At 39.1% G+C, this 16845-nt stretch overlaps 1 protein-coding gene across 1 annotated transcript in view; it reads left to right on the top strand.

Moving 5' to 3' along the window:
* GUCY2C (guanylate cyclase 2C) overlaps positions 1-16845 on the top strand; it is a 76441-nt gene that overhangs the window by 24556 nt on the left and 35040 nt on the right. The window contains exons 10-15 of the mRNA XM_012753729.3: positions 50-161; positions 5547-5628; positions 8845-8950; positions 12361-12423; positions 12995-13066; positions 13528-13632. Coding sequence (XP_012609183.2) covers positions 50-161; positions 5547-5628; positions 8845-8950; positions 12361-12423; positions 12995-13066; positions 13528-13632 — 540 coding nt within the window. The remainder of the gene's footprint in view (positions 1-49; positions 162-5546; positions 5629-8844; positions 8951-12360; positions 12424-12994; positions 13067-13527; positions 13633-16845) is intronic.

Genomic DNA, 16845 nt, shown 5'->3' on the forward strand with positions numbered 1-16845 from the left:
AAATGTCTTTTTTCTGTTCATCCTTTTCCTTTTCCATTCCCTGCCCCAGTACGAAACTCTGTTGACCTATGACACCCATGAAAATAAGACTATCCCAGTGAAGTCGGACCCCATATTCATCTGGCAGAACTCTAAACTTCCTAACGATGTTCCAGGCCAGGGTAAGATATCCTTAGGGAATTTTCTTTCCCCGAAATTCTTTTTCTGGTAAAGAGCACAAACTCTTGTGGTTTATGCAATCAGCCTGTGCTTTTTGTTTCGTTTCATTTGTTGTCCCAATTAGATTTGTCAGGTTTGCAACTGTGGACTTTACTTCTCTGTGCGGTGAATGATACTATAGTTATGACTAAACACTGAAAATATTTCTATTCTAATTTAGTTATAGCTGTCTTTAAAATGTGTCCTACCCTTTGACAGAAATAATCCCATAGAAAACTATGGGATTAGGCAATTATCAGAAATGAGCACGAGACATACATTCTTTTTTTTTTTTTTTTTTTGAGACAGGGTCTCACTTTGTTGCCCAGGCTAGAGTGAGTGCCGTGGCATCAGCCTAGCTCACAGCAACCTCAAACTCCTGGGCTCAAGCAATCCTCCTGCCTCAGCCTCCCAAGTAGCTGGGACTACAGGCATGCACCACCATGCCCGGCCAATTTTTTTGTATATATATTTTTAGTTGGTCAATTAATTTCTTTCTATTTTTAGTAGAGACGGGGTCTCACTCAGGCTGGTTTCGAACTCCCAACCTCGAGCAATCCACCCGCCTCGGCCTCCCAGAGTGCTAGGATTACAGGCGTGAGCCACCGCGCCCGGCCTACATTCTTATTCCATTGACATTTTACTGCAATAAGATCAAAAGACACCTACTTCAGCAAGAAATAATTGATGTATCAGGCTGAGAGGGCCAGTGATCATGGCCTTTCAAGTCTTCCCATTTCCTCATAGGATGCGCATTTGGTTGCAAGATGGCTACCCACTGTCTTACGCTGAGGTCCCATCATGGCATGAAAAGCCCAAAAGTGGCTAGACCTTCGCCACTTTCACAACTGTGAAACTTTCACAGCTTTCACAATTGTGAACGTTGCAATGCAACTATATGACATTGACCCTCAGCAGGCATGGCCAGTGAGGTATCTTCTGGGCAGCAGGGTCTCAGGGCAGTCTGTCCATGACTGGTTTAGTCAGGGCTTCCCATGATGAGCAGTAATTCCATGTTCCTAATCTATCTCTAGAAAATAATCTTGAATGTGGAACAGATATGCCCCAAAATGAAAAAAAAAATAGAGTGGAAACACCATTAATAAAATTATTTAGAAAGTTATGATATACTCATAAATGAAGCATCATACAACCAGTTAAAATTATTTACAAAGAATTTTAACTGGCTTTGGAAAACTAATGATGTAAAGTAATAGAAAAATACAGCTTTTTATTTAATGAAATTCTAACTTTGTAAAATAATAGGTCAAAAATAAGACTGAAAAGAAATATATTAAAATGTTAACGGTAGTGGCCTCTGAGTAATAGGATTTCTGAAGATATTTTTTTGCTTTTTTTTTCCTGAATTTTCCAAATTTGCCACAATGACTCTGTATTAGTTTATCATTTTTAAAAAGTATTAATACTTTTTTCCTGAATTTTTCAAATTTTCCACAATAACCCTGCATTAGTTATCATTTTTAAAAAGTATTAAAACTTTTTTAACATGATAAAGAGAATCATTGTCTTTGTCCTCAGTTAACCAAAAAAAACAGTTGGCCAGAGCTTTTCATTACTTAGCTGTTATTACATTTAATTTTCAATTTTACAAGTAAAGCAACTTAATCTTTCAAATAGTTACCAATAAAATATGATGTCTGGCCTTTTATCTGGGCACACAACTACCAACTAAGTAACAGAATGTTTCTACTGGAGATTACAACATCACTGTCTTTTCATGCATTTAACAAAGATTTGCTTAATGCCAATGTTTTAAGTGCCTGTGATACAGCAATACAGGAGGACGATTTGGTTCCTGTCCTCACCCAGACCCTCATCATCTGCTTCCTGGGTTACAGCGATAACGTCCCACTGACTCCCTGAAGCCAATCCCACCCACCTCCATTCCAACACATGCTGCCCTGCCACCAGAATGAAGGCACAAATCCAGTCTTGTCACCGCACTGTTGCCAACATTTCCATTGGCAGCTCCACTTTACCTACAGAATAAAAGTTCAAATCACTTGATACAGCACAAAATGTCCATGATCTTCCTATTTCTCCAACCGTCTCTCTCATTTTATCTGGAATCCCTTCCCTACACTCTCAACTTCCTTCTACTTCCCTTAAAAAAGATCATGCAACTTTATGTCACTATGTCCTTATTTATGCTACTCCCTCTGACTAGAATGTATCACTTCCCCATACAACTGTTAAACATGTACTCATTTTCAAGATTTAACTTGAATTTCACCTTCCCTAAGCTTTTTCTTAGCATCCTAGGAGAGGTTATTAATCTTGGTCTTACCATACCCAACTTCTAGCATAGTACTCATATCATACTTATTTATTTACACATCTTTTTATACCATACGCCTTGTAAGTGTAAGGTCTATTCTTTGTTTATATCTCCTTACCTTAACACAGTGCCTTAAAATGAATGAATGAATGAATGAGTGAATGACAACAGAACGGTGAATGTATTTCTATCTGTACTCTAGCACTTATCTATACTGTGTTAATTTCAGCCAATTCCTTTTTCTTCTCTAAGTGTGAGTTTCTTCCTCTGTTAAATCAGGAGGTTTAACAGGTTCCTTCCTTCCATAACGTCATACAACCTTAGGGTTATAAATTCATTCTCATTCATTGTGAAATGAGTTAGACAAAATGTGATAACTACAAGCAGCCACCAGAGGACAGCAAAAGCTTAACCTCAGAATGTAGAACGTACCTGACTTATCTAACAAGCACACTAAAAACTATGTAAAATTTAAAACTACTATTTTTAAGTAGTATACAGTATTTTTAAATACCGCATGTAAATATCATAATTAGGTCTAGTGCAGGGAGATGTTCACACTGTGGGAGGCAGTAGGAATTAGGTGGGCTGAGAAGTCCCTCATCTCCTTCCAAATCATGCTCTAGTCTCAGGGATGTGTCATTTTAGTAGACTGGTGAGTGGAATCCTCTGCACTGTTGAAGTCGTATTTCTTGTAGTCACTTTTGGTTTTTGTCTGGAGTTGGAAGTGTGATAGTGGTGGTAGTGGCAATGGTGGCGTTAGCGATGGAAGTGGTGATCGTAGCAACAAACAGAATTCACCAAAGGCAAATGTGCTCATGATGCAACCTCGGCTCCAAGGTATGAATTTATTTCTTCCCAGATAAGAGTAAAAATCTAGAGCTCACATTTTCACTGTAGAAAGTTTCCCCTTAGCATAAAACAAGATAATAGGTAGTAAGAGGCAAAGTCACATGTTAGCAAAACACATACTTTTCAAATTCAGCCCTTATAGAAAGATGCTGCAGTATTCACCCCAAGCTAAACTCTCTACTTCAGAAAAAAAAAATGGTTAGGTCATTTGAAGGACATAGTGTGATGAAATGAAAACAATTTAAAAATACCTGGGACATGTGAGATAAGCTTAATGGCATAGGAGTTCTTTTATAATGGATTTATTTACGTATTTTAATGTTTGGACACTTTTTCCTTGCCTCCTTTCAGACAGCAAGATAAACAGGGCTAAGTTTTTATTCCATTATTTTTTCTCAGTCAGCCATTTTTTATTGATACTTTGCCACGTACTGGGTGCTAAAGGTACAAGGATGAAAAGTAGGACATGGACCATGTCCTCAAGGAGTTTATGGTGCCATGACAGAGAATACAGTATGAAGGCTCGGGGTGCTACTTTCATAATGAGGTCTAGGTATTTCCTTTTTAAGGGCACCTACATTAGCTATATTTTTAGCAAAGAAAATTCATGCAAATAATTTTAAAATCCAATAGTTCGTGATGAAAAGTGAATGTGCCTACTCCCACTCAGAGCATTCCTGGTCTCTCAGCTATTTCTGCTTTTAGTTCTTTGCATATTTCTAAGTAATATGCTGGTTTTTTATTTATAAACTTTAGATATTATATGTTTATTTTTTGTACGATAAATGAAGATTTAGTTTATCCTCACATCCTCATCCGCCCTCTTTCTTTCTCATTTCTTCCCAATATAGTTGTATCTCCTTTGTTAGTAAGTTTATTGGATTCCTTTTTCATTGTAATTAATATGCATGAGCTTCTACCGTTGGTCTATCAACTGTATGTAAAAGGTCTTGCTCCCCTACTTTGTAAGATGAAGATGTTAGCTCCCTAATCCTTTCTTCTCCTTTTCGTCTCCTAAATTTTCCTGTATTTTTCTTTCATTTGTCAGAGTTGATAATATTTATTTGGTAACCATAATAAAGACCTCTGTGTCTTACCTGTAAGTTGATTCTATAAGTTGAAACTGGCAAACATTATTATTATTAGTGTGATGTAAATATTGTTTATACAAAGCTAAATAGTATACCGTGATAACATTTCTTTCTATATAGCTCCAATGTCTCCCTTTTGTGCTGCACAAGAGAAAATGGATTCTCTTTTCTTTCCATGCCCAGTAGTAGTCCTTGAATAGTTTTTGCTAAAGTTTCTGATTGGGTCTCTTTTTTTCCCTTGCTGTAAGAAAAAACACGTCTTCTTCCCCTACTGCTGTTATTAATATTTCCCAGCTTCTTACACATTCTGTCTATTGCCTGGAATCCATTCCATTTTTTTTTTTTCTTCTTGAACCTACTAATTTCCTTTTCTAGTAGGAATTTGTTGTGGCGTGTATGAACCATGACTTTCTTGTGCAATTTTATTATTGTGGCTCTCCTTCTCAACCCAGGCATATTCCTTTGCATACTGAGTCTCTGTATCAGTGCTTTCCTGGGTTGGACCCACATGTTCCTGGATTTCACTTACTCTTCCGAGAGTCTCACCTTGCTAGACCTACACAACTCCACCCACCCACACACTCGTGTTCTAATACATACGATCACATTCTTTATTGACTTCTCTGAACAGCCTAGGAGAACTTGGAAACAGCCAACATGCTACACTGCCATTTAATAATATACTTTTCTTCTGATGTGTGCTCTGTATTTAAAAATAGTTCTCTTTCTTCCTCTGTGAAACCTCCTTAGGTGTATTGATTTCAAGGATACCAGGTAGACTTCTTCCACCAAAATTATTTGTGTGCTTTTATGTTCTTGTAACATTGGCTGATTCCTGTTAGAAAGAAAAGAGATGTACAGGCTACAAGGATAGCTGACAATGAAAACTACTTGCCCTGGGCACATGCCGGACAGTTTTCTTCATACACTGGGGACCCAGGACCTATATTACCAATGAAGAGATTAATAAAAGATAAATATTTTTTAAACAGCTCTCTCTCTTTCCTGTCTCCAAATTACATTATACAACTAGAATCTTGGAAATGCTTTTGCTCTCTTGTCAAAGATCTTTACTAATGCACTGTGCACTGTCTTGACCTCCCCAGGCCCTCAGATCCTGCTGATTGCAGTCTTCACCCTCGCCGGGACTGTGATACTGCTCCTGCTCATCGCTCTCCTGGTGCTCAGGTACCCCTCTCCTGCCCATGCTCATCATCCAGAGAGGGAGGGGGCAAGGGGAGAGGTCTAATGTCTGTTGATGATAACATATGTGCACAAAGAGGTCTCTAGACCGACCTAAGATAATGAAGGCTTCTGCATCAAAGACTATATCCAGGGCAGAATATTGCTAAGAGTATAGATTAAGGCTTTGGAGCCAGAGGCACCTGAACTCAAATCCCAGCTCTGTGATTTACTAGTTCTGTGGTCTTAAGCATGTTACTTAGCAACCTAAACAGGTTACTTAGCTTCGATTTCTTCATCTCAGCTGAGGATTAGAAATGGGGCATGTGTAAAGACTACCATATAATAAGCATTAGAGCAATGAAAATAGTTATTTTTACAGTTGTATTTGTATATTGTGGGAGATTTCAAAAATCATTATATTACAAGATATGTTGATCAGAAGAGGTTTTAGAAATAATCTGTTCCAAGTCTCTTATGTTAATAGCATGGGGAAAATAGAATCCAGAAAGCAAAGTGGCTTGTCTAGAATCATATTGCCAGGTAGAGAGGGTAGGGCCAGAACTAGAACTCAGGACTCTGACCGTCAATTCTATGATTTTTCTACTCAACTTGGGTATATCAAGTGCCTAGCCAGAGGGATGGTGTGTACTAAGAAATATGTGTTGAATATATAAGTGAGTGAGTAAATACCACACCACTTCCTAATCTGTGTATGTTAAACACAGAATTTTCTGTACCTAATATCATCAGGATCAACTGCATTTCCTAACTAAACCAGACAACAATTTGCTTTGTGCGTCACACACTTTGGTCTGTGTGCCACTGTATTTTCTCATCATTTGAGTGCCCACCCTGCCACATGCCAGTTGACATTTTCTCCAGGAAAGGAAGAAGACTATTTTCTTCAATCTAAAAGCAGAACTTGGCTCTTGCAACTGTGTTGCTCAGAAATATAGGAGATGGTCTACAGTGTGTGGTGACTATTTAGTTAAAAGTAAGCAGAACCCCAAATTTCCCTCAGAAACCAAGTCCAAATGGGGATCAGATTAAGATAGGGGTAAAGCACAAGATGAAAAATGGTAGCAGGGATTTCCCATTGTCTCTGAGCATGGATGACAGAGACAGGGCTTCCTAATGGCCAGAGCAATGATGTGTCCATCTGACTTGGAAGACAGATGTTACTTGTGTAGTTTTCCATTATACAGCCTATGCAAGAAAAGTATTAATAGTAATTTATGGGATCCCCTTATTCAATATGAATGACAGTTGGCCCTTCTGAGTCCCAAGAATCTCTTGGAGTAAAGAGATGAGAGGCTGGGAACCTTCAAGGTCTTGATATCCATCCTACTTACCTCTAGGTCTTAGGACCATAATAATTGGTCAATAATATGCTAGTCTATATGTATTTAACAGAAGAATACTCAAAGTTAGATGGAAACATAGGAATGGAATAACCATTTCTGCTTAGGAAATGTTAATAAAGGCATTATGAATGACCTTGAGAAGGTGAGTGGGGGTTTATCAACTGGCTAAAAAGCAAAGGCAAACTCAGGGACAAACAGGTCAATGGAAAAGAATATCGACTCCAGAATCAGACACAAGTATGGGAACTTGGGAATATGCCGGAGATGATATTATAAGTCAGTTAGTAAATGATGTTGGAACAGTAGGTTTTCCACATGTAAAAAATAAATTAAAACCATACTTGAAACAACACACAAAGACTCAGTCCATTCTATATGGAGTTTTAAATGGTAAAGACCAAAATGAGAAAATCAAACTTCAAAACTTAGAAGAAATTAATAGAAAATGACTTTATGATCTCAGGTTAGAAAAGTAATTCTCAGTCAAGATAAAAACGAGAAGTCATGGAAGAAAAAAATATATAAATATGGCCATAATAAGACCAAAATTTTCCATATAACAAAGTTGAAAGAAGCAATAAACTAGAAGAAGGTATTTGCAACACTAAAAGACAAAGAATTTGTTTTTCAGAATGTATAAAGAACTCAGGTAAGTTAGTCAGGATAAGAAAAAAATTATGCAATAGGAAAAATGGGCAAATTTTCTATATATTCTATAAAATAGCTAGAAAATGTTTGAAAAGATAATTTCTGTGGTAATCAAGAAAATGCAGAGTAAAGGGACAATGAAACTCCATTTCACATACACCATAAAGGTAAAGTTTGGCAATCCCAAATGCTTCCAAGCACATGGAAAACTTGGATGCTCAAGATGGGAGGATAAAATGATACCACCACTTTGAGAAGCAATTTGTCATATCTGTAAAATTGAAAGTGTATGTCCCCTACAAGCCAAGAATTCTGCTTCATCTATACTATCTGAATGAAACAAGTATGAAATTTTGTATGTTGGGATACATGTTATTACATTTTCTCTGTACTTTTTATCTTATTTTTTTTTTTTTTTTTGAGACAGAGTCTCACTTTGTTGCTCAGGCTGGAGTGAGTGTCATGATGTCAGCCTAGCTCACAGCAACCTCAATCTCCTGGCTCAAGTGATCCTTCCGCTTCAGCCTCCCAAGTAGCTGGGACTACAGGCATGCGCCACCATGCCCGGCTAATTTTTTTTCTCTATATATATTAGTTGGCCAATTAATTTCTTTCTATTTATAGTAGAGATGGGGATCTCACTCTTGCTCAGGCTGGTTTCGAACTCCTGACCTTGAGCAATCCGCCCGCCTCAGCCTCCCAGAGTGCTAGGATTACAGGCATGAGCCACCACGCCCGGCCTGTACTTTTTATTTTTTAAAAGAAAAAATCTTCTAAGCCACAGAGACATAAGAGGAATTGGCTAATTTAGGATTCTGTGTATTCTCTGGTTTTTCAAAAATTAATATTTTTGGCTCTCAAGGTTATCAGTTTTAAATTTTTTTCCTCTGTTTTTTTCTTCACTATTTCCATGTCATCAGTTCAGATCCTTTATTATAGTGAAGGACTACTTTAGTGAAGTACCTGGGAGAGTGAAATGGAAAGAAAAGAAAGAATATAAACACCCATCAGGAGTCCTTGCAGGTCCACTCATGGCCAGCACTTGATGGTTTGGAGAACATGGAGTTACAGCATTGGGCTACTTTCCCTCACAACACATCTGCCTGAGAATACCAGGGTTCTACATTTTTCCCAGTGTTTGGAAGTTGAATGGTATGGATACTAATAAGAACCTATTAACTAGTTCTCTCTTTTTTTTTTTCCACAGAAAATATAGAAAAGATAATGAGCTTCGTCAGAAAAAATGGTCCCACATTCCTCCTGAAAATATCTTTCCTCTGGAGACCAATGAGACCAATCATGTTAGCCTGAAGGTAAAGTCTACCTTACCTATTGAAAGGTAATGGTGCAATTTGCCAGGTATTTGACAAGACTTTGATAGCATGGTAGGAAATGTACCAAGCAGGGATAGTTTGCTCTAGAATCCAAGACATAGATATTTTCCAATTTTCAGTTTCCTACCTTTCCCTTGATTCTTCATTGCCCCAAATGTCAGCTAGTTGACCCAATGAACACTTCGGTGGAGGCTGAGATGTGGTCTGTTCTAATTCCTTGCATCTGACCCAGAAGAGAAATGCACATACTAGGAATTTGTCATGGAAGGGATGCAGGAATGGGTTCTCCTAAACCTTAGATGCTCATCTACCCTTATTTAGGACCTATGACTGCCTTACTCATTGCTGAAGAAAGAAGTTGCCACCTATATTTGCCCACAATCTCCCTCAGCCAGTAAATACCAGCAGCAGCCAATAATAACTTACTCCCATTTACTGCAGTCAATGCTGGATGTATGTTGTCTCATCTACTCCTGACGAGAAACTCATGAGTTAAGCTTTATCATCACAATTTTGCTGATGAGGAAACTTAAGAACAAAGGATTAAAGAACAGCACAGTGTCACATACAACTAGTGAGTAAGATTACTGCAAGTAATAATAGGTAACACTTCCTGAGCACTTACTATGTGCCACATGCATTAACTCATTTCATCTTCCACTGTGCCCTATGAGGTAACAGAGCTAGATTCCAATAACATAGCTACAATTTGAACCCAGTCTGTCTAACGAAGATCCTAGCACCTACCCTACATCATGCAATTATCGGAGTTTTTATACCAAAGCATACTAAGAAGATATGAAGACCCAGAACCTCCACAGAAGGGAATTCGTGGACTCCCTCAGAGTAGGGAAAAACCAATAGGGTGGTGTAATTTGAGATGCCTCCTTGCCTAAAATCAGCAAGGATAAAATTGTAGCCTGGGTAGGTTTGTCTTTGGAGCTTCTCTGCCAGTTCTTGACACTCCTCCCCAAGTCTGTGTACTGCTCTTTAATGATCCGGAGCCCCCACAGCTACACCTGGACTAAATCTTCCTTTCCTTCAGAAATACTACATGCTCTAAAGTAACCCTCCTGCTGCATTCTGAACCTCATGCATACAACTTTCATTCACAAAGACCAATCTATCACATATAAGCGTCAGGATAACATCAGTCTTGCAGTTGTTCATGGTAAGGTGGAAATGATCATAAGACTATTGGATTTCTGGAGACAGAATTTGTTGACATAAATGACTAATGGGAAGTACCTAGTATTGAAAGAAAAGAGTTAGACAGATTAAGCAAAATTTATTTGAGCAAAAAGTGACTCATGAACTGGGCAGCACTCAAGACTGAAAGAGATTCAGAACGCTGCACTCTGCAGCATGGGTAATAAACTTTTATAGGTTGTACAAGGAAGTCGAGTACACAAATAAACTGGCTGGTTGCAGCCAGGCATTTGTCTAATTTGGGTATGGTCTGGTCAGTTGGCTGCCTTTGAATGGCTGAAATCCAGCTATTTGTTACAAAAGTAAACTCCTAAATTAGGTTTGAGTTTGTTTATGTGATAAGTTAGGTAGCTGTTATACAGGAACTCGAAATACAGAGAAACCCTCATGTCAGTGGGCTCCTGTTTATTTAATTTAATACCAGGAAGAGGAGAGACCTTTAGGAGTAGGTGCTCCTGTCTCTCTGTAGGACACCTGGCTCCACTTCTCGGATACTTCTCCACTGCTCAAACCCCCATATTTCATATTTGTTCTTTTGAATTAATCTTAAAACATGTATGTCTCTGTGTTTTCTTAAAATGTAAATATTCCCAGAAGTATAACCCACCTATCCCTTGTCAGGTTCTGTATAGAATTTTTATGAGTACATAATTTTTATTAAGTTAATTCTTCAGATTAGCCACTCAGTTGGCTAAGGAAAAGGTCTTTAGGACTTCCCTTCTCAAAGGAGGGAAGTCAGAAACGATTCAGAGCATGGGGTACCATTGTTACTCTGAAGTTCAGACAGGCTGGGGAGCAGGCAGACCAGAAACTGGTTGTCCAGAGGGGCCATCAGATGCCACGACTCAGGTAGAACATGGAGAAAGCCCAAGGTCGGCCAAGGTCAGAATGAGTGGACAGTCAGACAGGTAGTGGTTCAAGTTCTGGGTATTCACTGAAGGCAAATAAGGAAGAAAGACTAAGCAATGAGGTGAAAAAGAGTTAAACATCCCAGAACTAGAACAGACAGGGTCAGAAAAACAGACCAAGGAATCCAGACAGGAAGAGAAGTCAGGAGAGTCCAAGGGATGGACTAATAAACAGAAAAAAAATTATAAAAGATGATAATAAGTCATTTGAGGAGAAAATAGAGAAGTCCTTTAGCTTGCAAGAAAATTTCACAAACTTTGTCTCTTTGGATCCCTAAGTATCCCTGTGAGTTAGAATTGCACAGGAAGGAACTGAGGTTCAAATAGTTTAAATGACCTCATTGAGATCTGAAACGGTAAAAAGAACACAAGATAAGCAGACAAGCCTAGGTCCTGCCTGCCCCTCTCTTCTTACATGGCATTTAATGCCATTTAACCCTTCTATACCTCATTTGTTAAATGAGAGGTTGACGTGATGACAACTGACGCTCATTAATCGGCACTGTGTCAGGCTTCATACTAGGAACTTGATGTAATTATATCACTCACATTTCAAAACAGCCTTGTAAGGTAAATTTTAACACAGATAATAGTAAATCCCAGGTTTTTATGGGAATCAAATTGAAAGATGCAAAAGTTCCCAACCTTTTCTGTCTCTAGACCAGAGAAGTCATTAACTGGTGAGTCGAGAGCCTTACCTAGCCTGCAGCAGTGTGCGCATGTGCAATTTTGTTCAACATTTAACTTTTTAAGTTCCTTGCCAGTATATCCGTATTACCAGCCTCTTTTGACAAATCAGGTGAACTGGCAACTGCAGGCTGGACCCAGAGCTAATGAGACTGCTCCCCTTGGACACAGCCAGTTTCCTCCTTTGCATTGCTTATAGGGGCCTTTAGACAGGAGTTTGCAGCTCAAATGCACAGCACCCTTCTCTAAGAGCATGTGACTGTAGCCACAGACCATGATTCCCAATAAAAAGGAGATGGGAGGGAAGGGAGCAAAGAAAATCTCCGGCTGAAGTAAGGCTGCAAGAGGAAGGAAGGGAACCCAGAGTCAAACGGGACGGTGGTAGATGCCTGGGAAGATGTTGGAGTGAGAATGTGAGCGGGGAGAGGGAAAGACAAGTGAATCAGAACGGTTTTTCTTGGAGCCTGTCCCGCAAGCTGTTGAGCAAACAGCAGATCCAGCCCACCTGGAAGAGCCTCTCAGCCTTTGGTAGGAGATAGGAGAAGAAATGAAGCTTATGCAATAATTAGCCTTTTCTTGTACCAGATCGACGATGACAGGAGACGAGATACAATCCAGAGGCTACGACAGTGCAAATACGACAAAAAGGTGACCTGTCCCACTTCTCTGAACTTTCAACTGGGGTATGCTCTGGGCCTTCTGAGCCCTCACTGTCCCAGTTCCTGATGTCCACATCCTGACGGTGCGGGTGCCCGGGTTGCTATGGAGGGTGGTTCCTGGAGCGTCACAGGGCTGGACAGGGCTATGCTTCAAGGGTTGCAAAACTCACAATCCTGGAGAAATTGAAGGACAAATCAAATTTGGGGGAGGGTTGGCATACAGGAAGGAAAAGGAAATATAAAAGAGATTCAGCACAGTCAGGGCAATCCTGCTATTACATTTTGGCTCATTGCTAAGAAATATGACAATCTCATATGTGGGGGGCGGTTGTGTCCTTCCTTTCTTTCTTCCATTTCATTTAGTTTTTCTTTAAGAAACATTCAAACCTGAGCCTACCATATCCCAGGTACTAAGCACCAGGGATATAAACATCAGTCAAATACTGTCACTACTCTCAAGAGCCGTACAGTCTAATGGGACATGCAAGCAAATTGTTATAATATGCACGTTAAGGAATGACACTGCAACAGTATCTCCTTCATTCAATTGATCTTTGCAGCGAGTGATTCTCAAAGACTTCAAGCACAATGACGGCAATTTCACGGAGAAACAGAAGATAGAATTGAACAAGGTATGTATCCTTTCCTTCAAACCCTTGGGAAGTAATTTCACTTCATTCTTCCTCAACACGGAGGTCCAGCAGAGTAAGGTGCTCCTGCGGGTGTGGACAGAGAAGCCCTCAGACTAAGACATGGATGACCGTGCTTCTCGTTGAAAATTCAACCAAGAGATAGTGAAGAGTGAGGTTGGATTGTGTAAAGCACTTTGGAAATCTACTAGTGTTTCCTACAATATGGCCCTGGTAGTATCTGAAGGTGTTCAAAGTCTGTACTCAAGTCCCCTTGCAAACAAGGGAAAGACTGTTAGGTAAGATGTAATGTGTAGTAAGAACTGGGTACTGACACTCGATTTATTAAGAGCAATACAGCCTTTTTAAAGATCTAAGGCAAAACGCATTTTACTGGCATATTAATGTTTACTCTGGTACCCCATTCTGGCTGATTTGCTTTATAAACAAACATGTTCTCCTAGTTGCTTCAGATTGACTATTACAACCTGACCAAGTTCTACGGCACAGTGAAGCTGGACACCATGATCTTTGGGGTGATCGAATACTGTGAGAGAGGATCCCTCCGGGTAAGAAACCATGGTCGTTTCCAATTTCCTAAGTAGTCGATCATATTAAAAAGTATTCAGCAGGCCTTTTAAAATATTCACCCAGTGAAATAATGTTAGAGAATTGTAAGGAAAAGTTGGTGAGTGCACATGCTTTCCAAATTAGATCACTCGGATTTTATCACTCAGTTCTGTTATACCTTTACAAACAAACCAACAAATATTCAGAAAAGAATAGCAGATTTGAGGGGAAAAGAAATGGAGAACAGAAGTGGAAAAGTAAGTGATTACCTCCAAATATATTTTATTTTACTTGAAAACTTACTTTTGTAATAAAAGAGAAATGAATAGCTGTTATAATAGCACCAAATAAGCATTGGAAGAATTGTTCCTAAGTCCTGGTTCTGCTACTGTCTAAATTCCTACCCTGCTCTCTCCCAAGAGGGACTGAGGAGAGCCTGGGAGTTGCCAGATAAGGTCAGGTATCCCGGCTGAGCAAGTCCAAAGCAGGCAGAAGAATTAGGACAGGGCTGAGTCAAGTTCATGAGAAGAGCCAAGCATTAAGCTAAGAATATCCAATCATCACATCATTCAGATGGGCAAGTGTAGTTCACATACAACAATCAACAAAGTCAGGTATCAAGCAGAAACAGGACTGGACTGGGAAAAGAGCAAGAACAGGAATGAATCCAGGATGAATGAATGAATCCAGGAATCCAGGATGATGGATTGAAAGAGCATTGATGGATTCAAAGAGCACTGAAACATTTGCACCTCACCCTGAGCATGTGCAGTGAGGGCTTTCAGCCTTTTAGGTACCTTTGGGTAGAGTGACTATATGATTTATCATAATATTTTAAGAGTGAAGGGTATACTAAAGTAGTTATGTTGAAACAGTAAACATAAACTGTAACTGGCCCAAGCAAACCAGGATGTGTGGACTACATTCAGACCTAGTACTCTTAGTAACTGCATGTCCTCCCCCATAACAAAGCTAGAATCCTAAGACCAGTGTCAGCAGAAGCTCTGGCAGCTTCAAAGACATCCAAATATTCATATTCAAAAATATTTAGAAATAATAATTTGTTAAAACTAATGATTTGGAAATCTTTAATTTTCTAATAAGTTTCAATTTTTTAAAAAAGGCAAAAATACTCTCTTTCAAAATGTGTGGTATAAACTCAAATCTGTCCTCAAAGAAAAAAATCATAATCCTAAATGCTACTATCTCTTTCTTTAAAAAATAATAAATAATGTAAATATTCAATGTGAAATTTAGAAGAATAACTATGACATAAGGAAATTTTTAAATATCAATCATTATAAAACAAATAAAATAGGATAGAATTTAAAAATACACTCATGAGTTTTAAAAAACTTTTAGAACACACAAGCTTCTCACTTCTATTTTATATGTATGTTTAGAGATGGGGTCTCACTCTGTTGTCCAGGTTGGAGTGCAGTGGCATGATCAGAGCTCATTGCAGCCCCCAACTTTTGAACTCTTGGGCTCAGGTGATACTCCCACCTCGGCCTACCAAGTAGCTAGGACTCTATGTGAGCCCTATGCCCAGCTAATTAAAAAAATTTTCTTTTGTAGAGACAAGATCTCACTGTTTTGATTAGGTTGGTCACCAACTCCTGACCTCAAGCAGTCCTCCTGCCTCAGCCTCCCAACGTGCTAGAATTACAGATGTGAGCCATCGCACCCAGCCTAATTATAACTTTTAAAGCAAATGTACAAATACACAAAATTGGAAATGAAAAACCAGTGAAAAGATATTTTTAATTATAAAAGAATATTTCATGACTATTAAATTATAGTCTTTGAGAAGGGAAAATTTTGACTCAAAAAGTAAAAATGTAAGTGGGCCAATTCTGAACCAGCTTCAGTCACTTTTTTGACACCAAATATATGAGTTTTTTTTTTCTATACCAACAACCAATTCTCCAACTCTCTGGATACCAACTGGGTATTCAATTCAATTCTGACACTAACTGGTCAGAGTCAGCAATAGACTACACAGGTTAAGGGCTCAATCCCACAAGACTGCCCCCACCTCAGAACTAATTGCAATACTAATTCCATACTTCTGACCAACCAGCTATAAATGGTGAGTTCCCGTCACCCTGTCCTTGGGTTTGATAATCTGCTAGAATGACTCACAGAACTCAGGGAAAACAGTTCACTTCCTATTACCAGTTTATTACAAAAGATACTATAAAGCAATGGTCACCAATTTTTTTGGCACTAGGTACCAGTTTCATGCAAGACAATTTTTCCACGGAGGTGAGGTTGGGGGTGGAGCTCAGGCGGTGATGGGAGTGATGGGGAGCAGCTGTAAATACAGATGAAGCTTGTTTGCCTGCTGCTCATCCCCTTCCTAACTTTCATGAAGATAATTTTTCCATGGATGGGGGTAGGGGGTAGCAGAGCTCTGCACCAGGTCCCTAACAGGCTATGGACCAGTATGGTCCCCAGCCCTGGGGGGTTGGGGACCACAGCTATATAGGACACGAATGGCCAAATCAAGAGATAACATAGGGTGAGGTCCAAAGAGTCCCACAGGTAGGAGCTTCTGTCCCCGTAGAGTTCGGGTGTGCCACCCTCCTGGCCCAAGGATATGTTCACCAACCCGGAAACTCTTTGAACCCCTTTGTTTAGTATGTTTCATGGAGGTTCTAAATCATGTAGGCATGATTGATTAAATCATTGACTTTGGTGTTTGATTCAATCTCCAGCCCTTTTCCTCTCCCTTGATGTGGAGAAGAAGGGGTGCGACCAAAAGTTCCACTTCTCTAATCATACAATTGGTTCCTCTAGCAACCAGCCCCCATTCTGAAGCTATATAGAAGGGTAACAACAGCTATCTCATTAGCGTAACTCAGGTATGTTTGAAAAGGGCTTATTATGAATAACAAAAGAGCTTTTCTCATCCTTATCACTCATGAAATTTACAAGGGTTTTAGGAGCTCTGTGCCAGGAACCAGAGATGAAGACCAAATATATTTCTTATACTATCACATATCACATCAATAATCATATATGATTATTGATATGTGATATCAATATCACATTGATATTGATATCACATATCACAACAATATCACATATCACAACAATAGAAGAAATTATAATTTCCATATAGAGAATACCAGATTCAGCTTAATTCTTCTAAACTTCAGTGAGTAATTCTCACTGTCTATATAAATACTATTCTATAGTTAAACAAA

This window comes from Microcebus murinus, chromosome 10 (assembly GCF_040939455.1).
Source record: "Microcebus murinus isolate Inina chromosome 10, M.murinus_Inina_mat1.0, whole genome shotgun sequence".
NCBI lineage: Eukaryota > Metazoa > Chordata > Mammalia > Primates > Cheirogaleidae > Microcebus > Microcebus murinus.